At 30.7% G+C, this 27,045-nt stretch overlaps 1 protein-coding gene across 1 annotated transcript in view; it reads left to right on the forward strand.

Moving 5' to 3' along the window:
• The window catches only part of aux (cyclin-G-associated kinase), a 113,214-nt gene that overhangs the window by 13,529 nt on the left and 72,640 nt on the right, over positions 1–27,045 (forward strand). The window contains exons 4-8 of the mRNA XM_085816562.1: positions 8,986–9,100; positions 18,945–19,084; positions 23,772–23,897; positions 24,025–24,114; positions 26,108–26,243. Of these exons, the coding sequence (XP_085672688.1) occupies positions 8,986–9,100; positions 18,945–19,084; positions 23,772–23,897; positions 24,025–24,114; positions 26,108–26,243 (607 nt within the window). The remainder of the gene's footprint in view (positions 1–8,985; positions 9,101–18,944; positions 19,085–23,771; positions 23,898–24,024; positions 24,115–26,107; positions 26,244–27,045) is intronic.

Below are 27,045 nucleotides of genomic sequence, written 5' to 3' on the forward strand. Positions count from 1 at the left end.
ATCACAAGTGACGGTCCAGTCCAGAATTTTGTTCCTGCATTGATATTCGAGCAGATTAGTGTAGGCTCGAACACGGCTGTTGACATCAGTATGTACATACATACATATGTATGTATCTCATATAACTCAAAAACAAGCAGCCTCTGAATGTTGAAATTTTGTATATGAGACTATAATGTGTAGTTTTGCACCTCCCTTTTTGGTTATAATTGGCCACACCAAAAGGATATAAATGTTAGTATGCATGCAATAGTTGCTTTAGTTAATCTGCATGCAATAGTTGTAGAATTATTAACAATTTCAAAGTTGTTTAAGTGTAGCTAAGCCTAATAGAGCAGCCATAGTTGTTTATATTTGAAACTTGGCAGAATATCGAATTAAATCAGTTTCTGCACCTTCAACATCTTTTTGCTGGGTGGAAGTAAACTTTCAGTTTTGTTCATTAAAAAATCTGCCTTCTTGCCCCTCACCAAATTGCTTGTTTTTACGTAGAAACTCTAATTTTAATTAATTTTTTTTTTAAATTGTTTTATCTGTATTTGGTTTTCTATGTTTTTCTCCTTTTTTCAGTTTTTAATGAAGATATTTTGAGTTTTTATGTATTTTTGCCTTGTCGCAAATTGAGAACTTACTTAATTGAATGAGAAATATCTCTCCATTTAAATTCGAGGAGATAATGTTAAATGAAAGCAGCAAAAGAATGCATATAATTGAATAGGCCATAAAAGGAAGTCATGTGGGTGTCCACATCAGGTTTTTTAAGTATGTGCTTCTTGCACATACTTAAAAACTACTTCTAGCACATAAAATGGTATGTAATCTTGATTTATAATAATGGTGTTGAACGTGTATCTAGAATTTGAATCATTTATTAAATTTCAGTTAAAATATATAATATAATATTTATTTATTACATATTAGTTATATGTGTCATTGCTTTGTTTCTTGTACTCTTCCTTTGCCCTTTCCTAGAATATTAATGCAAATCCTTGACTGTAAAATTGTTAGTGTAAATCCCAAGTTGTTAAATTTCACAAATTTTGACTATCTATTCTGTGGCTGCTCTATAATTCCCTTCTCCTTGATAAAATTACTGGCAGCTTTTTTGAGGTGTTGTTGCTATCGGAGGATTAAAAAAAAAATGATTTATTTAATGTTTTAAGAAAGAAGGAACTTTGAAAAAATATTTTGCTTTTAATCAGCAGGTTTGATGTAGATGATGAGATTCTAGGAAAAATAAACTGCATATTGAATAGTTGTCTTCTTTATTAAATTACTGTACAAGTCTTTATGTATTGTTAATACAATGAAAAAATATATTAGCAAAATTTTTTATTACCATTTGCCATTGCTGTTTTCAATAGTTTGTTTTAAATATATATTAAATATATTTTGTGTTATATTGATTAAGACATAAAAGATTAATTCTTGAATTAGGCTAACTACTGTAACTACTTCATTTTAAATGTTTAGGCATTTTAAACAGAATCTGAAAACAAAGATTTTAGTGCAGTTTTAAAATATATAAAAATCATGATCAGAAAATTATGCTATACTAAAAAGTTGTTCCTATTATGTACATAATTGCAATTTTTTAAAAGTTTGGTATTTAATGACATGTAATTTAATTTTTGAATTTTTTAAGTTGTTAGACTTTTTAGATTATAATAGGTCATCCAAAAAGTTGTGGAGTTATTTTATGATAAATATAAATGAACCAGTACATAAACATAAGAAACTTTCATTGAATCACACGAGTACCATTTTATTCTATAACTTTTTTGCCATCTCTCAAGCAATTGAAAAATTCCTATTGACAAGTGTCGTTAGGTTTACTCATTAGGAAGTTCCTGACCTACTTTCCAAAGAAGTGAACTCCAGGCTATTCAGAAAATTTTATGGTGGCCTAAAGGGATGAAAATCTAAAAGTGCAAGTTCTGGTGAATATGGAGGTGATATAAAACATTTCAGCCATACTTAAAAAGTTTTTTTGGGACATTCATTAAAATGTAGTGCCGAGCTATTTCAAGATTGAAGAGAATCAGGGCTGGGTAGGGAAAACGACCGACTCCGACTCCTGGAATTTTAATGACTCCGACTCCTTCATATATATGTAAACATATACACATGGGTACAACTTTTTTTTTTTTTAATTATAAAAGAAGTAATAGATGCTACAGAAAAAAATTGATGCGTAGCAAATTTTTTTATATTAATTAACATTTATTATGAAATGGAAAAACTGGAATTAGCAATTTTTAAAAAACAGTAAAACTTCCGCAAGATCTTCTTTGTTAGAGGACCATAGATCCAATTTGATAAACTTCAGAACTGAGGAGAGTGTTTCCACACTGACTTGAGTAGGAAGAAGAGCTGTTACTGTTACGGCTACTTCCTTTAACTTTTCAGGATAGATTTTTATAAGTTCTAAAAGAGGTGTCTTGCAAGAACAATCATATTTATCTATTTCTTCAAATGCGGCGTATAAATCTTGTTTGTATTTTTTCATTTTTATATCTAAAACCTCTTTATTCGCTTTGCCTTAGCCTTTTCAATGTTATCCAAATATTTCTCAAAATCTAATTATCAGTGGAAGAGGATGAGAGAGACTCAGTTGCAATATCTGCAGTTTGACTGTCCTGATTTGAATACTCCAGTTGTTATGAGAATAATTTCATTCTTAATGAAAGTTCATAGAAAGCTTTCTTTGCCTTTTTAATTTTTTTGTCATCCAACAAAGTTCGGCATTTTGGATCTACATATATTGAACCCAGCACGATCTTATTGTCTAGCAAACTATTTTTGCTTTTCTTCATTAAAGAAATGATTCATTCTGAAATAAACCCTTCATTTCAGAAAGAACAAACCTTACATTCTTCCAGTCTTGCCTCTTGTTACTTCTCAGATTGTAGCTTTTTGATGCTATATACGTTATAGAAAGAAGAGTTTCCAATTCTTCAAGATCATTCCACTGTCATTCTGTTAGTGAAACATTAGGGTTATCTATACCTAACATTCTCGTCCCCTGTTAATTCTTTAGGTTTTAGTTTTTTTGTGGCTATATGCGGTGTTGAAAAAAGGATTTCCAGTTCTGCAAGATCATTCCACAGTCTTTCTGTTAGTGAAATATTAGGATTATTTACATATTCTGAAAACGATCTTAATCCTAACAACCACTAGATCATCAAATATGTACTTCTCCATTGCGTTGCTCCTTTTCCTGTTTGCTTTCTAAGAATAGCATCAAATTCGGGAGTACTTGCTGCTTACCTAAATACACCAACGAGATTAGTAACTAAATGAATCAGTTATATCAATAATGGCAAATATCACATCCGTCCTGCTCCCTTGTATTTATTTACTAATATGACAATAAAACAGAAAATAACTATTTATTAATGTATATAGTTTATAAAAATATTATCTCAGTTTGTCATTAATTTTTTTTAATTCACTTTAATTTCATTTCAAATTCAAACTGTTCAACAAAAACTGAGTTGGAGTCTATGTGCTTTTTAGTGACTCTGACTTCTTTTATCCCAAAATCTTTCCGACTCGGACTCCCCAGCCCTGAAGAGAATACTTCAAAGATTTTTCAGTTTCGATTTCTGCTTTTTAAACTGCTATTTGGAAGCAGTATTTTACAAATTTACTCCTGGTTTGGTGGCAACAATTTGGAGTGTACGATTTCTTCATAATATCAACATATACAAAGTATTATCTTTGGGGGATGCAACCTTCGTGGTCTTACTAAAGAAGGTTCTTTTGGGTTGCCCTATCTTTTTCCTGTAATGCTATTATATGGTGCTCACATCTGATCTCCAGTAATAAGCTATTTCAAGAAAAGTTTAAAACATTTTTTTCAGCAGAAAATCACATGCCAAAACTCGGGCAAGCATATTCTGCTCTGTTAAAGTATGGTTTAAGTCAGCGGTTCTCAATCTTTTGATTAATGCGCACCATCTAAACAAAAATTGAAAAACCTTTAGTACCAGCACTAAAAAGTACTACTACCACTGCCGCTCTTGAACGAAGCTCATATCGCATAAATTTGCGAGTGTTAAAGAAAAAAAGCTCAGTCAGGATGTTGAGGTTTTAATTTTTGAATTTAATAGTTAAAAATACTTTGCTTCTTTTTGTATCACCTATATTTCTATTGCATACCACCGGTTGAGAAGCCTTGGTCTAAGTATTGTAGCAGCTTACATATCCAGTTTTCTTCAAATGATCATTTACTGAATTTTTTAGAATATTTATTCTATCTGATAGTTCCTGAATTGTAACTTCAATTTTCAGTGATAGCTTCTTTTAATGAGTTCTTTACAGAGGATGATCATCTAGGCATTGTCTTCAAGGCTAAACCACACTTAAACTTCTGAAACCACTTTTGAACTGTGTCACAAGCTTCAGCACTTTTCCCACATATAGTGTAAATTTTATGAGCAGTCTGATTACAGTTTTTTCTTTTTTTAAAATAAAAGAGCATAATATGACAAAAATGAACTTTTGGGTTCCTCATAACTAGCACTGCACTGAATGAAATTATGCGATGCACATGCTAGAATTATGGATTGTGTTTAAACATCCGTTTCAATCAAGGCCACCCTGTATCAGCAGTAACAAAATAATAGGAAGAAAATGTACTTTGTTTTGAAGAACTGTTGAATTTTTTGGATGGCTCAATATAAACTGTTTGCCATCCAAACTTCAACACCATGAAGGAAGCATCTAAATGACATGAAACTTGCATCATGTGTACATGATGCAGGATATATACCACAATGGAATTTGCATATGATTATGATTTCAGTGCATGTGCACATCATAGGCGACTGCACATCATAGACTCCTTACCATCTGTATGTAAAGGAAAGAAAGATGATGCTGTTTTGAATAACGTGAATTATTTTCTCATGAGAATTTTTGTGTGTGCAACTTCAGTAATCTTTATGGAAAAATACAGGTATCATTTGAGCATGTTTCTGAGTTCAACCTAGGCAGAATCGTTGCATATAGAGATGGCGAATTATCCTTCTTGCCAAAGTAGCCAAGCAACAATCATGCAAATATAGAATTAGTGGATGCAGAAAGGAATGACTGATGGATGAGAGCAGTTGCGACCACCTTATCCCATCAACTTTGTGGGAAGACAGGCATATTATTGTGTTCATGGCACCAAAAGAATGCATTGCCACACTCGCAACTATATCGTAATGAATGCAGTCTGTAATAGAACAATCGGTGTCTGCATGAACATTTTGATGTCATTTAAAGTATAGAGGACTGTCATCTTCTTCTTACCTTTAAACAATAGATGTTTACATCTGAAGTGATGCACTGGATGTTGGAAAGGGATATTCAAATAGCATGACATTGTGTTTTCGGATGAACCATGTTTCTGCCTGCAGTGCCACATTAGTCAGATTAGAGTTTAGAGACACCAGATGCATACTAGTTGTATATTGTCATACTAGTCCAGCACATGGTGTTATGATGTGGGCTGATATTGAATTCCACTCCTGCACCCCTAGTACGCATTATTGGTACACTTAATCAGCCAATCTCTGTCTCCTTTCTTATTTTCAGGGCTTGCCTGCAGCCACATTTCAACAGAACAGTATGTGACCGCACATTGCATACAATATTCAAGGTTTCTTCTTAGCCTACCATGTTGCATTATTACGCTGGTCTTTCCTCCATATCTGTTGTCCATTGAACATGTTTGGTCAATGACTGAAGAGCATCTGGTCCAGCATACCACACCTGCGAGTACACCAGATGAATGTGTTATGTGTGGAGACAGCATGGACTGCTATTTCCTAACAACACATCGAAAGACTCTTTTCCTCAGTACCATGGTATGTAGCAGTAGTTATTGACAAGCATGGAGGCAACACTTATTACCGATTTTCTCGTCACCGTCACTTCAAAGAAGTCTGTATTTCCAATCATTTAACATTAATACTATGTGTAATCTCTGAAATAAATTTGGCTTTGATAGCTCTTGTCTTCCTTCATGTTGTATTTTGGATGGAAAGCAGTATATTTAAAAAATATACAGTATTAAGTGTTGAGATCCAGATTAATCAGGACTTCAGCAATTCGAGATTTGGGATTTTTCTAGATATTGGATCATGAGTTTAAATCTAGTAAGATGATATGTAGAGATAATAAAATAGATATAAAATAGTAATTTATGAAATAATGAAGCATTTATGACCTTAAGAGAATCAAAATTTACGGAAAAAGGGGGGAGGCTCAATATTTATTTGTTTGCTTTATGAAATGTTTCTTTCAGTGGCTTCATTTTTAGAGCTAATATTTTCTCTTAATTCTGTAGACAGACACAATTTCTTGTTTAATAATCATGTTCCATTGTTCAACTCGACTAAGTGCTATGTCAAGAATTCCCACTAAATTGCCAATCGACATTTTTTCGTTTTCACTAATCTTTCTTTTTTTTTCTTCAGTATTATTGGTAGTGTTGTTTTGTGGCTTTAGAATGGTATTACAGATTTTGCTATTCTTTAATTGAATAATGATTGGGGCATTGTTATCAAAAATGGAAATTCTATCATATCATATTCAGTTATTACCACTTCTCTACAAATTCCATTAATTGGAAAATGTCACTTTTTGTTTCTGATATCTAAAAACCTTCAGGTTCGCAGCTGTCATCATAAAACTTAACTGCATGTGCTATGCACTATTGTTAGTGTATCCATTAGTGATAAAAGTGCCCCTTTAAATTCTAAAAGTTTGGCAATATCTAAATTTTGCATCCCAGTGCCTTTCCTAAATTCTAAAGTTTTTGCAATCCCATAATTTTCTTTGCTCATTTGCTTGCTTAATTTTCTTTTCTCTAAATTCCAAAAAAATTGCCTTCCCTAAATTCTGCTATCTGAACCAGCTCTGGCTCTGGTCTTAGGCTTTTCAGAATAAGATATTGGTTATTCTTAGTTCAAGATCCTTCAAAAAAAAAAAAAAAAAAAAAAAAAAAAAAAAAAAAAAATTTTTTTTTTTTTTTTTTTTTTTTTTCACGTGAAGCGAAATTTCTGTTAAATTTCAAAAAATCATCATCAACATATTCAGTACTTCTCAGCACAATTAACTGAAGTCTGTAATCATCACAAAGCGTATTGTCAACATAAAAGGTTGCTGTGTTCTTTGGTATTCAGTTACTAACATTGAAAGAAAATATGTTTAGATATTGCTGTGTGAGATATTTCTCAGCCTGCCATACAATGATAATTATGCTGTGATTAAAGCAAAAATAACAATGATTTGCTAGGTTGGCATCAGGGATATAAATTTAAATTATTCATTGGCTGTAAAATGAATGATATTTTGGTGTAGAATGATTCAATTCGAGATGTATGCCAAGCAAAAAATGCAGCTACGAAGCCTAATTATTAATCGTACAGATTTATGCTAATAAATGATTGCCTGTTCATTACGGTGCTATTTTATTTTGTGCCAAAGTAAAATTAAAAATCAGGACTCTCCACATATTTTATTATGAAAAAATATGAAATGCATGCAATTAAAGTATACAAAGAAAAAAAGATTGCTGATGTGCATTTTAGATCATTCGGATTCTAGATATCGCATTTTGTACTGTATTTTAAATAAAATAGGGGCATGAAATGCTACATATAAGTTATCAAATTCAAATCAAACCAGTGTATTTTGATATAAAGCAATATATATAACTCTTTATGTCACAGCTGTTTTGTATCAAGTCATTGTTAGTCTAATATTTTATTTAATTCACTTTGTAAATAAATGGAATAGTTATTAGTTATCTCAACTGTCATTTTTTGGCAACTTCTTTTATTTATCAGGGATATAAATTTTAATTATTCATTGGCTGTAAAATGAATGATATTTTGATGTAGAATGATTCAATTCGAGATTTATACCAAGCAAAAAATGCAGCTACGAAGCCTAATTATTAATCGTACAGATTTATGCTAATAAATGATTGTCTGTAATTATTAGTCGTACAGATTTATGCTAATAAATGATTGTCTGTTCATTACGGTGCTATTTTATTTTGTGCCAAAGTAAAATTAAAAATCAGGACTCTCCACATATTTTATTATGAAAAAATATGAAATGCATGCAAGGAAAGTATACAAAGAAAAATGATTGCTGATGTGGATTTTAGATCATTCGGATTCTAGATATCGCATTTTGTACTGTATTTTAAATAAAATAGGGGCATGAAATGCTACATATGTAAACTATTTTGATATAAAGCAATATATATAACTTTTTATGTCACAGCTGTTTTGTATCAAGTCATTGTTAGTCTAATATTTTATTTAATTCAGTTTGTAAATTAAATGGAATAGTTATTAGTTATCTCAACTGTCATTTTTTGGCAACTTCTTTTATTTATTTATTATTTTTTTTTTATAAAAAAAAAGTGTGTAAACCAGACATTTAAAGTAAACACCAAGGTGAAAATTAGCTCTAAAATCCTGAATTTACTTTAAAAGAACTGCATGCTGTGTACAAAACATAAAAATGAGGTAAAAAAAGAGAGCATAAAACTTATATTTTTACTATTGCATGTTGTATAAAATAGAAAAACCATGCTGAAGATTATTACTCAAACAAATGTATTGTCAATGACATTTGTTATGACACAGGAAGTACTATATTTTTAAATAGTTAATAACAGAATTGCAAAAATCTTACGGAAAGCAATTATAGGTAATGTGGCTGAGTGTTTAGTAATATTTACAAAATGTTGGAAAGAAAATTCAGTGCAGCAAGAAATAAGAATTACCAAAATATCACTGGATATGTGGGGGGAAAATTTGTAGTTCTAAACAAATTATCACCAAGAAAAGCTGATAAATACCATGAATGGCTGTGAATGTGCATCATTTTATTTTTTGTTTGATAAGTTCTAGATTTATAAAGTTTTAGATGTAATGGCTTTAAATAATATGATTTTTTCTTGACTTCATAAAGAAAAAACTTTCTGGTCATCCAAATATAATAAAATTTTATAATGCTGCATCAATTGAAAAGGAGCATTCAGAACATGGGAAAGCAGAATATTTGTTGCTTACAGAACTTTGCACTGGTTTGTATCTTTATTTATATACTGAGTTGAGTTACATTTATTTATTAAATCTGTATTTTCTTATTCTCTATCACTGCCTCAACTTTTACAAACTCAAATTACCATAACTCTAATCTGATGCTAAATATATTTTACCTTAGAAATTGGGTAAAAAAGCAAAAATTAAAATACCATACATAAATTAATTATTAGAAAATATAAAAATGAAACTTTGATTTGTTTCAGAATGTTGCTGTTTTCACCTCATTCCTATGATATTATCTTTTGATATAATACCTTTTAAAAATTGCTGTACATTAAATATTTATAAATATAAATAATTAAAAAAATTATAGGTGCTCTGTGCAGCTTCAAAAAATATTAATGTGGTTAAATTTGTGGAAGTTTTGCATATTACATTTAAACTGCGAGTTGAATGGGGAATAATCCTATTTCTAACTTATAAACAATTTCCTTTGCTAAGCCACTACCATTTTTTTTTTTTTTTTTTTTCCTCTATAAAATTGTCAAAGCTTCATTCTGTAGTTGAGGTTTCATTTTTACTATCAAAGAAAAATATCTACTTCTTTGATTCTAGAAAGAATTTAAAATCAAACATGATTACCTCATTTCCACATTTTTCCTAAGTATAAAAAATATATCTCTTAAATCAATTATCTTAGCAAATGATGAAGGAAATAGAATGACATTATTTTAAGAAAACTACAGAGGCTGTTCACACAATTTTTTAGACGATGTATATTGTATTCACAAAACTAAATTACATAAAATTCTTGTGTTTTAAATGTTCTATTTGACATCCCTTATTCTGAACTATCTTTCGACACCACAATTTCCAGGATAATAATGCCTTTTGAAGTGGCAGAAGAGGTATTCTATCCCATTCCTCTCGAACAGCCCGAATCCTGTTAGGATTTTGGGACAACGTTTGGATACTGCAGTTTTTAAAAGTCTGAAAGCACGAAAATCCATAGGTGACACATCGGGAGATTTAGTAGGGATATTGAAGGGTATGGCCTTGATACAGTTTTTTGTTCCATTTCTTTTAGGAAATTTACAGTGGATTATGATGTGTGACTGCTAGCTTTGTCCTGATGGAGTCTCGCAGATTGATGGCACTGCGGGTAAAGCGATGGTATTTCATTCAGAAAAATTGGCAATAAAATATGTTCCTAATAGTATTTGGAGTTAATCTTGACATTTTTTTGCACTCTCTTTATTTTTAACTTGCTATTATAAGAAAAACCAGCAACAATCATGAATCCCTTAGAAAAACTTTCTTTTGATTCTTTGAACCATGTACTTAAATTTTTTTTCTCCCCTTTCATGATAATAAATGGCTCTTTTTTTGTTACAATGATTTAAATACACACATGCTTCATCTATTGTGACAATTGTTTTCCATTTTTCTTTGAATAAGTGTTTTTCATATAGAATTCTGCAGCGTGTCCTGCGTTGAGCGATATGGTTTGGAAGAAGACGATGCACATTGCATTTTTTCACTTTCTTAAGATTTAAATCAACGTTTATCATTTTGTTTACAGTGGACACTGAGTATTTTAATGATTTTGCCACTGTCCTTTGATTAGGGGGATTTTCTTTTAACATTAAACAACGTACCTTTGCAATAGTTGAAGATGTCCGATTTTTCCTTGGATACTTGTTTGGAATTTTTGTCCCACTTGAGGCTCCAATTTGACGTTTTTTTTCCTTTCTTGTTGATGATATTACTTATCAACGCTTTAGATATCACAAAAACCATGACTCTCACATCGTTTTTGGATAACGGAGTATGCATATTTCTCTTCGGAAAGAGCGTAAATGTAGCCTTCGATCCACTGCTTTGTTAAATTCGCCATTTTGAATAAAAACAAAACTTTCAAGCCACAGACGATAATTTTGACTTCTAAAAACATAGCAATTACTTCTTTTGCAGCAAACGATTTATTATTACCGCTTACCAAAATCATCTAAAAAATGTGCGAACAGCCTCTGTATATTGGCAATACTGTCTTTGAAATTAAGAATTTAAGAATAGCATATTTAATTTAATGGTGATTAATAATAGACAGTGTTGGCTCATGTATATTTGTTAAGAAAATTGTTCAATGCATCTCATAATTGAAAATATGGGAATATTTAAGGGAATATGGGGAAAAATACGGACGATGGAAAATATACCATATTTTAGTACAAACTATAGTTCTATTATATAAATTTGCAATAATTTGCTGCCAGTTAATTTATTATCACTTCAAAATCCCTTATAACTTTTAATTTACATTAATAATCATATGCAGGTGGTAACACTGATGCAAACTCATCATAATTTTAATGTTAAAACCATTGGCTTTCTTTAAATTTATTCTAACAGTTGCTATCATTGGTCTGAATTCTGTTAATTGCAATGAATTTTATACATTCATTTTCTTTTTCTTCAGCTTTAACATAGTTCAAAAATCCTTTACAGTATATTAAAAAAAAATGCCACTTGAGAAAAACCTCGGATTATGAAAATTATTCTTAGCTGCTAAGTAATAAGCTCTATGTTTATGTTTTCTTATTAATGCTTATGTTCATAAGAAATTAAGTGGATAACATAAGGAGCTTACCTGGCTTGTTTCATGGCAGCTGGGTTGGCTGCATATAGTTTTCAAACTTTCCCAGTATGTAACATGAATGAGATAGTTTCCTTTGAATACCCTTCACAAAAGCATTCTTCAGAGCTCATTCTTGAATGAGCTGTACTGTTATTGATTAGTCAACAAACCAGTCTTTGATATTTGCACAGCTTTTATCAGTCAAATGAAATTTCACAGCAAGAAAGGCTTATTTTTAGCAAAACTTCATTTGCCAACTAATTCTTATTAAAATGTGACCAATAGATCAGTTGTCGGATAATATTTTTATCAGTTAATGAGATTACTGTTTTCATCATGTTCTTATAGTATAAGCATAGTTTAAAATTAATGAGATTTAATACTTTATTTTTATACTGCCTCATCAGTTACCTCAAAGCACTTTATTGTCTTAAATTTTGCAGTTATTAGGTGTTCATTAACTTTTATTCTTATAAAAAAACAAGTTTACCATGCCTCTAATTGACTTTGATGTTTTAATTTTTGTTCGTTTTTCAAATTTTGAAATCAGCAGCTTTAGTACTTACAGCTTTATAGCTTTATCTCTTCCTTTATGTTTCAATCTTCTTAATTTTTTTTACAAGAACAGAACTTTTTTAAAAATATTTTTTCATATTGGTTATTTTAGTATCAATGCAATGAACATGAATTTTTAGAAGATTTTCTGTGATATCAGTATCAGTTATATTACAGTTAAACACAACACATTTGTCTTCAATCTTCCACAAAAAATTTGAATCTATCTTTGTCATTTCTTTGCCACCAAATTTATGTTATTGCATTATAATAAAAAATGGAGAAATCATGTCTTACCTTTTGTGCATAGGGGGGGGGAATTCCCAACACAAAGAAAAAATTATTGTAGAGCAATGAAATTTCGGCAATACATTTGACTAGGTAGCATATTTAATTGATTAAATTTTCAAGATCACTGGCTAATGTGAACGCTAGAAGCATCATTTCAAATGTGAAATGCTGTGCTGGTACACTGTGCGAAAAAAAAAAAAAAAAAAAAGGGACAGTTCTGTATCTCCCATTCTCTACTTAGCCAATTGATGAAATTCAAATTATGTTTCATATTTCGAAAGTGTGACTTAGGATATGTATTAGATTTATATAAAGCATTGTTCCAATATAGGCATTTTGACACAAAATCGGACTTTTTCTGAAATGGCATGCCAATTTTTCCATATTTCTATTCTACAACTCAAATTATGCGTAAATATTAAATTTTGTAATTTTGGTGAGAAACATACAGAGGAATTTAAAAATTTATATTGGTATATTTTTTTTTCAGTTTGCACCAAGAATAATTCATGTAGCAGAAGTCATAATTTATAGTAACCTACTTACTTTCCTTTTTTTTTTTTCATTGATGCACGAAGGGAAAAAGGTCCATCGTTCATTCTTTCAAATAATATTAACAAAGTGCATAAACCATATTTTCGTTATTATCACTTATATCAAGTATGCCAAATTTCAATATATATAAATTCATGTATGTCTTAGAAAATTTTGAATAAAAAAAGTCTTAATTTTTTGTATGTATGCTTAGAAATATATCTACTTCTAGATGATGATAAAAATTTTATAGGTTATAATACAAATTTTTTTTGAAAAATTTATAAAAATTTAAAAACAAATCGTAAAAAAAAATGTGTGAATTATATTTGGATTAAGCGTAAATTTCAAATTTTGGAAGAAGGAATCAAGTAAGTTTAATAAAAAAAAAAGAGATATTAATAAATGTATATTAAATCCAATTAACAGTGAGGAGCTAAAATTTTGAGAGTTAATTTTTTAAAAACTGTTTGTGTGATTTTTACAAAACTTGGCAGTTTGGCATAATTTGAGTCGTAGAATCGAAATATGGAAAACATTGGCATGTCATTTCAGAAAAAGTCTGATTTTGTGTAAAAATAGCTATATTAGAAACAATGCTGTATATAAATCTAATATATATCCTATATTTTTAAGGATAGCCAATCGTTTTAAGTCATGCTTTTGAGACATGGAAAACATAATTTGAATTTAATCAATTGTCTCAGTAAAAAGGGAGATATAGAACTGTCTCATTTGTTTTTTTTGTGCAATGTACATTTATAACGAGTACAGCAAGAATTTTAAATGCTAGCATGCAATTCCATACCTGTTTCACTTGGTTAGTCAGTAGAGAGATGGTTAATGCTGGTTGTGGATGACGCTGGAGTTGTCGTCTAGCGATGTTTCATATGTGCTCGATTGGAGAAGGGTCTGGGGATCTAGCAAACCAGGCATTATGTCAACAGTCTGTAGAGGATATTATGTTACAATATGGTATGAAAACGAACATTATCCTGTTGGAAAACACCCCCTTGAATGCTGCTCATGAATGACAGCAGAACAGCTTGAATCACCAGACTGATATACAAATTTGCAGTCAGGGTTCATAGGATAACAACGAGAGGGCTCCTGCTGTCGTATGAAATTGCTCCCCGAACCATAACTCCAGGTGTAGATCCAGTGTGTCTAGACCACAGACAGGTTGGTTGCAGGTGCTCACCTGGCTTTTCCTAGCAGCTCCATAACTACAGTCAAAAGTCGTTAATCCAGACTCGTCGGGACTTCGGCGATTCCGGATTATCGATTTTTCCGGATTATAGATCATCAGTTTAAATCTAGTAGGATGGCATGCAGAAATTATAAAATTAAAAATATGAAACCGTAATTTATGAAATAAAGAACAGTTATGATCTAAAGGGTATCAAAATTTACAAAAAAAAAAAAAAAAAAAAAAAAAAAGCTTAATACTTATTTGTTTATTTTATTAAACATTTCTTTCAATGTAAGTTGTTTAAGTTGCATCGTTTTTTATGTGATAATACATTCTCTTTAATTCTGTAAACAGACATAATTTCTTGTTTAGTTACAAAGTTCCGCTGTTCAAGTCCTATAATTGCTGTGTCGAGAATACCGACTAATTTGCCAATCGAAATTTTTTCGTTTTCAATAACCTCTGTTACTTTCTTCGCTATTGGAAGTGAATGATAATGACGAGGAATTTGATTTAAATCATATCAAAGACTGAGTACATCGAGATGAAATACTACATTTAGTAATGAATTATAAGCCAAATAAAATAAAAACATCTGCCCTGAAGATAAGGATAGTGATAGATCAACTTCAGTTTAGATAAACAAAGGATATGCCTTTATCCATTTTTTGCAGCAATTCCACTTTTTTTTAATGGATTTTGAAACATACTTTCTCTTTGTAGATCCTTTACATATTAGTAAATATATATCAGAAATTCTATTTGACATAATCGAAAGTTCAAGCTTACTTTTATAAAATTGCTCTAACAGTCTGCAAAAAATAATAGCCGAATCCAATTCAAAGATTAAGGAACAACTCAATCTGCAACATTAACTGAATTAGATAATTTTAGCTTAGTTTATACCGTCCGTCATACATTAAACGTGCATTCGTAAACGTATTTTGCGCACACGCATATTCGCAGCCGTAAAGGTCTTACACATGCGCAGAAAGTTTGTAGCTTTGAGGTCCGGATTATAGATCATTCCAGATTATGGGTGTCCGAATTAACGACTTTTGACTGTATATAGTTGATTAAACAGAGTAGAAATATGTTATGTTTTCTGATGAAAGTCGGTTCTGCCTCGGTGCCCAGTGATAGATATGTGTTTGTTGGTGAGGATTTTGCTAGCAGCAAGAGTCTCTCCTAAGCATTCTGACTTCTCACTTTCTCTGGAACAATCTGCAGCCCGAATCAGTCTCGCTCTTTAATTTTTTTGTTTGTATTTTACATCCTCTGATTTGTTATAGTTCAGATAGTATCAGAGGAGCAGCAGGATCATTGGTCTGTCACTCTCCCTGAAATCGAGGATTTTGTTGACACACATAGTGCAGATCGCTAGACTCCCTAGACAGTGGCTATGAAGTTATGATTTTTGTAATATAAAGTGGAACCAAAACTTCTAACAGCTAGAAGTAATTTATATAACTAATTTATATTATGCACAGCTAAATAATTTAGTTAAAATGTCTGCAAAATTTTCAAATTAAAAAGATACATCAATATTTTGTTGTGTGTTATTGCTACAAAAGATACATTTTTTAGCTTTTAATGTATAATTATGCTACATGCAAGTATCTGTTATACATGAAAATGTTCTTAGATTGTGATTTTAATAGTCCTTTTTTAACCAATATTAAAAAATAAAAAATAAATAAAAATTAAGTAACCATGTAAGTTTATAACAACTATAATTACCTAATTTAATTATATGTAAATAACTGCTAAATTAACTAATTAAACTGCTTACAAGTTATCTCTGCATATTAAGACGAGTTATTGCTTTCATTAATCCTTAATCTGGATGCAAGATACAATGCAAAAATGTAAAAACTAATGTAAAACTTTATTCCTTACAGATGATGAGATTTAAAATAATACAAAAAAACTTACCATCTTCAGCAGATATTAGTATGCAGAGTATTAGGTGTAGAGACATTAGGTATTTTTTTAAAGCAGGAGAGGTGAAAAATGAGCAATGGCCTCGCTGGGACTTGAACCACGGACCTTTCAAATACACGCTGAGTCTACTGACTAATAAACCACGAAGGCATGCTAAGAAGGCAGGAGAAATACCTTATAATGGACCTTACATTATATTACATGGGTTACAACTCTAGTAATTCTATGCAAATACTAATGGGTTGTTTGCCAGACACTAATCGGGGCAGGCAAACAAAGCATAATTAATTTTCAGCACTTATCCATGTGTCAGTGTCAAGCATTTAGGTCTGTTCTGACCACTGGATCCATCTTTCTCTCTAGGAAAGCAGGAGTGGTGACCACAACCAAGTTTCTGTTAAGAATCATGCTGATTATGATTTACTCATTTTTAACCTATGCCACTTGATATAAAATTTGCCTAAACCTGCCTAATTTACTAATCCTTTAGACTTAGTGAGTACAGAACAAAACGAGACATTAAAAGAAGACTCAGCATAAAGCTAATTGTTAGTAAAACATAAATGAAATATTACTAATCTTTAAATATATGGGACTATTATAAACGTCAAATATAAATATTTCATGAAATTTTATAACTTAATGCTAATTTCTTGATAAGTTTTATGAAGTTGATTTTAACCCCTTAACTGCCGCGGGCGTATATATACGCCTTGCTCAGCCGATGCGTTAACTGCCCCAGGCGTATATATACGTCCTTCCAAACTGCTATCATTTGCTTTGCGCTGCTACACCTAAAATTATTCACAAAGTTAACGCATCGGCTGAGCAAGGCGTATATATACGCCCGCGGCAGTTAAGGGGTTAATCTCGAATATCTTTTATAATTATATTTAATAATAATGCATCCTATTTACAGATCTGTTTAATCTTAGAATTGTAACTGTAAAAGGGAAGCGTAGATCATCAGCATTGGCGTGACAGCCCCTCTTGGGCCCTGGCCTTCTTCAGAAGCCTTTCCCATTTCACTCGCCTTCCAGCAATTGACCTCCAGTTTGTAATTTTTAGAATGGCAAAATCCTCATCCATGCAATCCCTCCATCTTTTCCAAGATCTTCCACAAACAGGAGTTGTATTAAGTACTGTTAGTTGCATTAGTACTGTTTGGAGTTGCACGAGTACTTTAAATATTGTTCTCTCTACATTTATTCTCAGGAGGTAACCTACCCATCTTATTCTTAATTTTATGGATACAGCATGTATAATTGCTGTAATTTATTCAATTTCCATTTGCTGGTAGGTCTTTTAATTTTTTTCATTGATAATCTTTAAATGTGCTTAATTTCCATGAGCAGAAATTCAAACCCTGAATTAATATCTTATGTCTCCACTTTTAGCTGCATTTACAACTCAACTATCTGCAACATTTTTTTAAACATTATTCCTTGCTATTTTCCCAAAACAGCTTTTGGCCTTTTTTTATTATTATTATTGTTATGTGACATTATGGTTTATCTAGTTTACAGCTGTCATTCTATTTCATTCCAGAGATGTTCTGGGGGGTATTAGCTTTTTTCCAGTTCATTAATAATTATGTAATCAAATCAGTATTACACAGTGTTGTATATATATAAATATTTAAGTCATTTTTATTGCATTGTTGTATTACATAGTTATTTGTTTTGTATTTGTGGCCGTATATGTTTGCATATAAGTATTGTTTCTTATATGAAATTGTTGATTTTATTCTGAGAGTGGCAATGTTCAGAATGTAAAATTAGCTTAAGTGAAATATGAGACATATTTCTTGCAGGGCCTGGCTTTCCGTAAATTTACAGAAGCTCATGCTAAACGATATCTGTTTCTGCATTTGTATAAATGCAACTAAGAGAACTCAGATTTGTTATTTGTTGCTGTTTTGGTTATTGTTCAACTGTGAGATGTGGTTGAGCTGTGAATTTGCTTGGCGAATTTTTTGGGAATTGCCGAAATTTGTTGTGCATTAAAGAAGAATTGTTTTATCTGCATTTAGTCTTAAGCTATTTTAAGTCATTTAGTGTTCTGTTTGTAATTAATTTTTATAATAGATTGCTAGTCATTCTTTCTGTTAGTCTGTCTGTTGTTTTTAGTCTTTTATCCTTGAAAGACCAGACTTCATAGCTTTTGCTCCTACTTTAAACATTCTTCTGAAAATATGAGGTGTTGCAAAATTTATGCTTCCGGCAAAAATTGAATTCTGCTGTGTACCATTTTACAGTTGTATGATCCCATTTACGATGTCTGTGCAGAATTTTAGACAGTTGGGATAGTCTGGGAAGATGATCATTTTAGAAGGAAGATGTTCAGTATCATTCTAAGGTGACTATCTTCTAAGTTTAAATCCTCAGAAATGCTGGTCACTTTCAAAAGGTGGCTGCCTATACTTAATTTCAGCATTTTTTATATTCTATGAAAGTTGTGTGCTTGATATAAATCAGTGATTATTTAATGATATTTCACACAAAGGGTTAATGAATAGGAACATAATAATGGAAATTTTTATTTCTGATATTAATAATCTGCTATAATTTTAATAAAACTTCACAAACTCAAATTTATAGAATTCTTGGAGATTTTCCGTATACTTTTGATGAAGGTAATAGTAGTAATATGTTTTTAAAATATTTTTTAATTTGCAGTTTTGTTTTAAATATGTTTTAATTTATCATCCAGATCTGTGATTTTATAGGTGGTCCACTGGTTGATGCAATCAATGCACGACAAAGTCCTTTATCTTGTGCACAAGTCATCCAAATCTTTTATCAGACATGTTCTGCAGTTCAACATATGCATTCTCAGAAGCCACCAATTATTCATAGGGATTTAAAAGTATGTTTCCTTTTTTTTTTCTAATTTTAGTTATTAAAAAGCTTGCTAAAATTGAAAAATTGTGAGGGGGATTGCATTGTTATCAGTTCAAAACTTTATTTATTCTTAACGAAATGTTATTCATATTGGGTCACTTGTTAAATACCTTGGTATTGTAATATTACTTTGAATAAAAACCTTTAAAGAAATTATTTCTGCATTTAGTATCAAAAATTTAAATTCAGAATTTTATTAATTTAATGAAAGAACTTAAAATTCTTAGGTTCATATGTATTTAAAATCCTACAATTTTTGCAATATACACTGAACTTGTAGAGCTTCAGACCTTTTTTTTTGTGTGTGTTGGGGGGGGGGGTTATTTTTCTATTACGTACCAAAAATCATGTGGTCAGAATTCTTGAACACTGGTAGCTCAAGCCAGGACCAGATTTTGGTGAAAAGACTGGCATTCATGTGTTTTCTTCCATATGTACCATTAATGTGAGCCATTTTCCCTTGAAAAGACATCCATCCTATTAGATAGCCATGATGTGCTTTGCTGTATTGAGATTGTGGTGATCCACATTTTGAAAATGGATTTTGAGTCAGTTGGGATTCATGCAATAACCTAGTGATTCGCATTAGAGAGTAAAGAACATCCATGTTACAAAAATATACGTTTATTTACACAGCGAAAAGTGTGCAGCAACATTCTTAACGAAAACTCATTCTCTTCCAACATACTTTTTTCTACACTCAGGTAGTGCATGCACATTGGCGATTACCAAAGGAGCTTGGCAGATACTGCCATCTGTTGGATAAACTATCCGGTAATCTGGAATCGCCCGACGAGTCCGGATTAAAGACTTTTGACTGTATTAATAAGTTATTTTGTCTCACTAAAACCGAATTTTAAAAGGCATCTGTTTTAAAGTACAGAGATCTAAAAAATATGATTCTACAGTCATTTTGTGTTATTTAGAGGTAAAAGATCAGTAATTCATCGATTTTCACTCAAAAATTTCGGAAAGAAGAGGAGAAAAAAATTCAAAACTTGGGGGTTTCAGGGTGTGGCCACTATGCATAAAGGGTTAATGTCTTCAGGAGGTGGTAAAATCAGGTCATGATACTACAACCATGTCTGATCCACTAGATATGCATCTGTCTAATCCTAAATTAGCAGAGGGAAGTTTTTATATTAAAATTTTTTGCTCTCCTCAAAATTATGGACCCTTACACATATAGTATACCCAATTAAAATTAAAACCATGATTCAAAATTAAATATTAAAGATATTTTTAATAATATAGAGTAAAATGCACAAAAAAATGGCTAAAAACTGTCAAAACTAAAAATTTTTTTACACATGGAAACTAAGTAAATAGCAAGTAGCTACCATAAAAAATGAGAAGATTAATTTAACATTATGCAAAGTTCAAATTAATATCCACATAATAATTAAAAAAATTTTAAAGCACAAACTGGCCTAGTTAAAAAACTTAGCGCTTTTTAGCTGTTAACTCAAAATGTCCGTTGAAAAAAATGAGGTACTTGTCTCTTCCCTCATTTTTTTCCAAGGTTTTTTGTGGTAACAGCTAAAAAGAATAAGTTCCATTTTAACTAGGCCAATTTTGTTTTAAAATTTGTAATTTTTATACAAATATTAATTTTAACTTTGTATAATGTTTAATCAATCTTCCAGATTTTTTTGTAGTAGCTATTGGCTATTTACATATTTTTATAGTTTTCATGTATGTACAATTTTTTAGTTGTGGCCATTTTAAGCCATTTTTTGTGCATGTTATCCCGCATAAAAATATCTTTTACATTTCAATTTGAATCTTGGTTTTAATTTTTGTTTGGCAAACTAAATATATAGGGGTAGTGTCAGCAGCAAATAATTTTAGTATAACATATTTAGTTACCTCTGTTAATTTAGGATGGACAGGCACCGCCTCCTGAAGGTGTTAAAAATCTGAGAATGCTAATTCAACTATATCAGTTTGTGTTCTTTCATTTTTTAATGATTTTCATGACTTTTATTTATTTTGAAATTTTCTTTCAACTGTCAGCGAAAGGCTGTTTGTTGACTATTAAGTCCTGCATTTCCTATATTTGTAAATAATTTTTATTTTCTTTAATAATTTAAAATTTTTTGGAGGGTCTTGGTTCTAAATTCAAAAAAATTGCCTGTGGGGCTGCAATATATATATATATATATATGTGTGTGTGTGTAAGATATAACAAATGCGATTTGCGACCTCAAAATTATCTATAATAATTTTGTAATGGTGTTCTTCTCCCTATATTCATCTCTTCTCCCAAATTCGAAATCTTCCCATGTTACATAACGCTGCTTGAAAAAGGTAACTAAAATTAACCTATCACAGCTTGGAGTACTTTCTGCATCTACTGTAAATACTCTTTGCAAAACGACTACATTATTCGTTTTATTATAAACTTGAAAGTAAAACATCCGATCCGATTATGAAATCCTGCCGAACATGAAAATTGGAGATGATGCTAATCATTTCTGCAAACGTTTAAATAATCAGATTGTTCTTTATTTAGTTAAGTAATAAAGAGATACAAATTATGGATATAGCATATGGAAAATTTAAATCATGTATTATAATTTTTCATATTACTTTGCCATTGTGTATCTGTTTTCAAAATCGTGCATTGTGACTCTTTTTGATGCCTGGATCCTGTAACTTTGAAAACATTCCGCTTCATGCAGTCCTCTATATTAAATATTTTTTTTTCAAAATGTGAGGAAGAAATAGCACTTATATTCTTCTTTGTGAAAATTAAACCAGTTATTGAGATTAACTGGATTTACATAAAATCAAAACAAACATCTTATGATTGTGTTGTGAAGACATTTTTATCCATTATTGGCACTAAGTCACCCTGTTTATCAGCAATATATATGCGTTAATAGCATTTTGAGCTCTATAATGATATTACAAATATCGGTACTATTCGGTTTCGAGGGCCGTAAAAAATCGCCAAACTATTGTTGATGCCAGTGTTGCCAAAAGTAATTGCGGCAATCCTAACGCAAGAAAGGAAGTATACCCCTCACTTCTACATAACATAACATAAATAACTATCTAAATATTGATGTTTTAATTTAGATGAAAGGTTAATTTCATATAATATTTCGTTACCGAGTTATCGCTAAAGCATAATGTCATCTCGTTGGTTGTTCAAACATAATTTTCTATAATGAATGATGCCTTTTCTTTGAAAACATCTTCGGTAAAGTGCTGAATCTCCCACTTATTTCTTTGCCGCTTTTTACAAGGGTAAAAACAATTGGAATTGTGTCATTTTTCTTTTACTTTTTAAGTGACAATAGATCGATGTCTACATAGATAAAGTCAAGGGTGTGCGCAGTGCCATTTTTGTGCAATTCTAGGATTTTTTTTTAAGTGAAAATAGGTCGATGTGCACATGGATACCGAGTATGTGCAATTCTTAAAACCACATCAAGCAGTGGGTGATTCTGCACTTTACCCAAAATTCTATCGCAGACTTTTCATCATAGGCAATTCCCAAATTGTTAAATCCATAGGATATCAAAAAAGGAATTAAAAATTAAACTAGTATTTCAATGGCGTCTTAAGAAATATAGAGCTATATAAACTTACGCAATCTGAAATCAGCACATACACGAGATTTGGCACGCTGTTAAATGGGCGTGTTTGCTAGATTTGGTGCTTTCGTGCATACATTTTCGCTACAATTTTTTTACGGCCCTCGAAACCGAATAGTACCCAAATCTCTGATTAACTAAATTTTTCGTATTTTTCTGGAGGAAAAGTTTTTTTAAAATTGTAAACTATTCCAGATACTTGCTTTCTGGTTGGTTAAATGCTAGATGGCTTGGGTTTACTGTTTATGTTTTAGATCCAGACCAATAATATGCATCTGGAAAACTTTATATATCAGAAGTTAGTGAAAACAGCACATTTCATTATCAATCATTATAGTTTTAAAAAATGCATGGGTCTGTTTCTGTAACTTTTGTCAAGTATTCACCCTGTATTTTTGCGAACAACTGATCTGCAGATCATCAAACAACTGAACAACAGATCATCAAATCAACTGAACAACAGATCATCAAATCAACTGAACAACAGATCATCAAATCAACTGAACAACAGATCATCAAATCAACTGAACAACAGATCATCGAATCTGCAGATATGCCTAAATGTAGTGAACAATAGTTTTCTTATTGAGATCTTCAATAAGGTTTATTAATGCATGTCAATTAGATAGCAAACTTTGAAGAAATTTTAACTTTTTTGTTATTGTAAGTAGAGCCTTGACTGCTTGTCTCCAGTCGTTGCAGTATTTCTAAATCATACTGCTGTCTCATAAACTTACACCCGTGTATCATTCCAATTTTGAATGAAATTTGACATTTATTATTTCTTATTTATTTATGTATTTTTATACTCATCTCAGATATTATTGTTTCTGCTTCTGTGATTTTTTGCTTGAATGTTATATTATTTTGAAATTCACATGTATCAGAGAAGAAAACATTATTTTATATGATACAATAATTTATTTGCAATAATGTCATTTTGATGTGAACCATATTAATAGTTCTGAAATAATATTGCACACTATATGTTTATAGAATGTTTTATTTATTCATTTGAAATTTATCATTATCATTAATGTATTTCAGATTGAAAATTTGTTAATTGGTACAGATAAGAAAATTAAATTATGTGATTTTGGCAGTGCTACTACAAAATCATATTCTCCTGATAATACATGGACAGCTATTCAAAGAAGTTTAGTTGAAGATGAAGTAAGTGGCTTAATTTTAAAATTTGATTGATGTAAAATTTGTATTATTTTAAATTTTTTTATAAATTAAAAAATTGTACTTGCATAAACTTTATGTAATCATCTATTTAATATGTCTGATTTTTCAGATGTGTAAAAACACTACTCCTATGTACAGGCCACCAGAAATTTTAGATACCTATAATAATTATCCAATTAATGAGGCAATGGATATATGGGTAAGAACATATCTGTGAAAAGCAGATAATTGTAAATGTATTCCTTTTAATGTGAAACAATCACAAATTAAAATTTCTAGCTGAGATATGACTTATAGAATGCTGTAAAAAAAACCATGCTGCTTTTAAAAACTGTACTGTGTTCAAATCTGTGTATTTATAAATTATGTTATTTATTATTTTATAAAGTAATGATTTTTATTGCTGATGTTTAAGGGTGTTTTCTATGTATTTTTGTTGTCTGCTTAATCAATTTCTTTATAAATAGTTTTAAATAATACAATGATCTTAAAAAATAACTTCTACTAGCTTTGTAAAATTGACTCCACATGAATTTAGTTGTAATAGAGTAAAATTATATAGGCTAAAAACTGTAAGCAGGTCTTATTAATGTAATTTCGATACATAGTAACTTGCATGTTTTTGTACAGCTGGTGTACAGTCGTATTTCTTTCAGCAAATCCAGCTCTATCCCCCAGAGCTGAGTTGACTACTTTTGCTGAACTATGTGCTATATCATTAAAATTTCCAACTATCTTTGTTTTTTGCTATCTAAAAGCCTTGGTGCCTTGAGTGTTTTATAACATTATTTTGGACCTGTAATCGCACAATTTAATCACTCACACTCGAACACCTCGGTAGGTTTAGAAGGATTTAAAGCCAAGATTTATAGACCTATGATTCCACAAAAATGACACAAATGAAAATTCTCTGCATTCTCTTATCAGAAACTTTTAATGAGTTTGTAATTTTTTCGAGACTTTTTGAAAGAACAGTGAAAACAAATTTATTCTGTTTTTGATTCTGGAAGTCTTTCTCTGAACATGTTTATTTTCTCTTCTTTTCATTAGACTTAAGCATATAAAATTGCAAAAATGGTTCGAATCTTCTCAGGACAGGTATCTGTAGAATTTTTTTATTATTATTAAAGAACTTGAAAACTGACAAGTTAAAAGATTCATCTTTTTGTCTGAATGTAGTGTACACAGGAATTTATTTATGCTAGGTGTTTTGCCACCTGGTGCAATTTCTGTGGGGTCTAAATTTTGCTGCTCAGTGTCTTCCTAAATTCTAAAATTTTTGCCATTACTAAAATAAGGCAAAATAGCAAACTTAGTTTGGCATACATTTTGAATAATTTTATCTTCTATCGGTTTTGAGGATGATCCAGACACAGGAAAACTTGAAAACCTCCATGCTAAGCTAAAGTTGCTTTTTATATAATTTAAAATTTTATGTTGGTATGTTCTCTTAAAATAAATTAGGGGTGTTCTCTGAGTGTTAAGATTAGAGGTATAGCATCAGTCAAAGTAATTTCCAGAAATGTTATGAGCAGTTCATAAATGAACATTTGCATTTTCCTAATTAAAATGCTGTGAAAGTATTTACATATTTTTAGTTATTATATTATATTAGTTTTGCTGTTTTGAAGGATTGCCCATTGCTGTTTTGAAGGATATTTTTCTTAATCTTTTACTGTCATTCAGTTAGTAGTATCAAAATAGCTGTGTGACAAATGTGATCACAATAATAATATATTCACATTATAAATAAATCAGTAAATTGATTCACGCATTGTAAAGGGAATTTAAGTCAGTGTGGAGTATTTTTTTTTTAAATGGAAGTAGCATCATGCACCATGAAAATCTTCTGGAAGCTCCTCGCTTTGTATGAAAATCTTCTGGAAGCTCCTCGCTTTGTATGAAAATCACCCAGTTTTTCAAATTTGAAAGTTGGCAGCCATCGTTTACATTTGAAATTTGAATATTTTGTATTTATTTATTTCTCATATAATTTTGTTCTATAAATATAAGAAATATTTTATTTTGATTTGTAACTGAGCAGAAACCTGATAATAAATATTTTAGTATAATTTGTTTACTTCTGTTACGTTTAATTGTATTTTAAAAATTTTGTTCATGAAATGTATGAATATAGTTATTTAAAATATAGACAAACTTTTCTTCTTTCTTTCTTTTTTTTCTCTTTTTAGGATTTAGGATGCATTTTGTTTCTGCTTTGCTTTAGAGAACATCCATTTGAAGATTCTGCTAAATTGCGCATATTAAATGCTAAATATAACATTCCAGCACACGTCACAGATTATGAAGTCTTGCATGATTTAATATGTAAGTTAATTAAAAAAAGTTTTAACTTTTATATTTACATTTCTCTTTTAGTAACAGGTGCTGTTAATCTTGATCTTGATTTTTTTATCTGTATCACTTAGTAAAAGGATGTTGCTACAAAATATTATAACCATGTACTATTTTTAAAAAAATAATGCATTGGAACCTCTATATACAAGAAATTCGAGATACGAGGAAAGTATGAGCGAAACGAGCATTACCTCAAGTAACGAGCCATGAGCCAGGCTGTAAGTATGCATGGTGCCATTTATCGGTTCGGCTCCCCTCGTCAGATCATGATGTGCTTTAATCTACGTGATCCTTAATAGGCGTGCTTTATTTGGCGTGCTTTAATCTATGTGTTTGTGCACTTGTCAATTAATTGTTTATTACATTTAATGTCAAAATAATTATTTCACAATACCTCCCAAGAAGATTGTTGCCTCAGATAGTGCTGCATAGAAAAATAAGGAAGCCATGTCCATTGAAAATAAGAAAGAAATCATAGATAAACGTAAGCGTTGTGTAAGAGTGACAGAATTGGTGAAAACTTGCGCCTTTTCGACATCGATCTGCACTATCCTGAAGAAGAAGAAAGAAACTAAGAATCTTGATGTAGCCAAAGGAGTTACCGTTACTTCCAAGCACTGTCCAAAACTTCTAGAAGCTGTTGTTGTTGTGTGGATTAATGAGAAACAGTTAAGGTCGGTGGCGAAAGCTATCATTTGTCAGAAGCTATCATAAAGGTAAACTACGGTTATATCATTTACCAGTGTTATTTATTAGAAACATTGATTTTTAT

The sequence above is a fragment of the Stegodyphus dumicola genome, chromosome 5, assembly GCF_044657685.1.
Source record: "Stegodyphus dumicola isolate Sdum_Otavi_A_Nest chromosome 5, ASM4465768v1".
Taxonomy (NCBI): Eukaryota; Metazoa; Arthropoda; class Arachnida; order Araneae; family Eresidae; genus Stegodyphus; species Stegodyphus dumicola.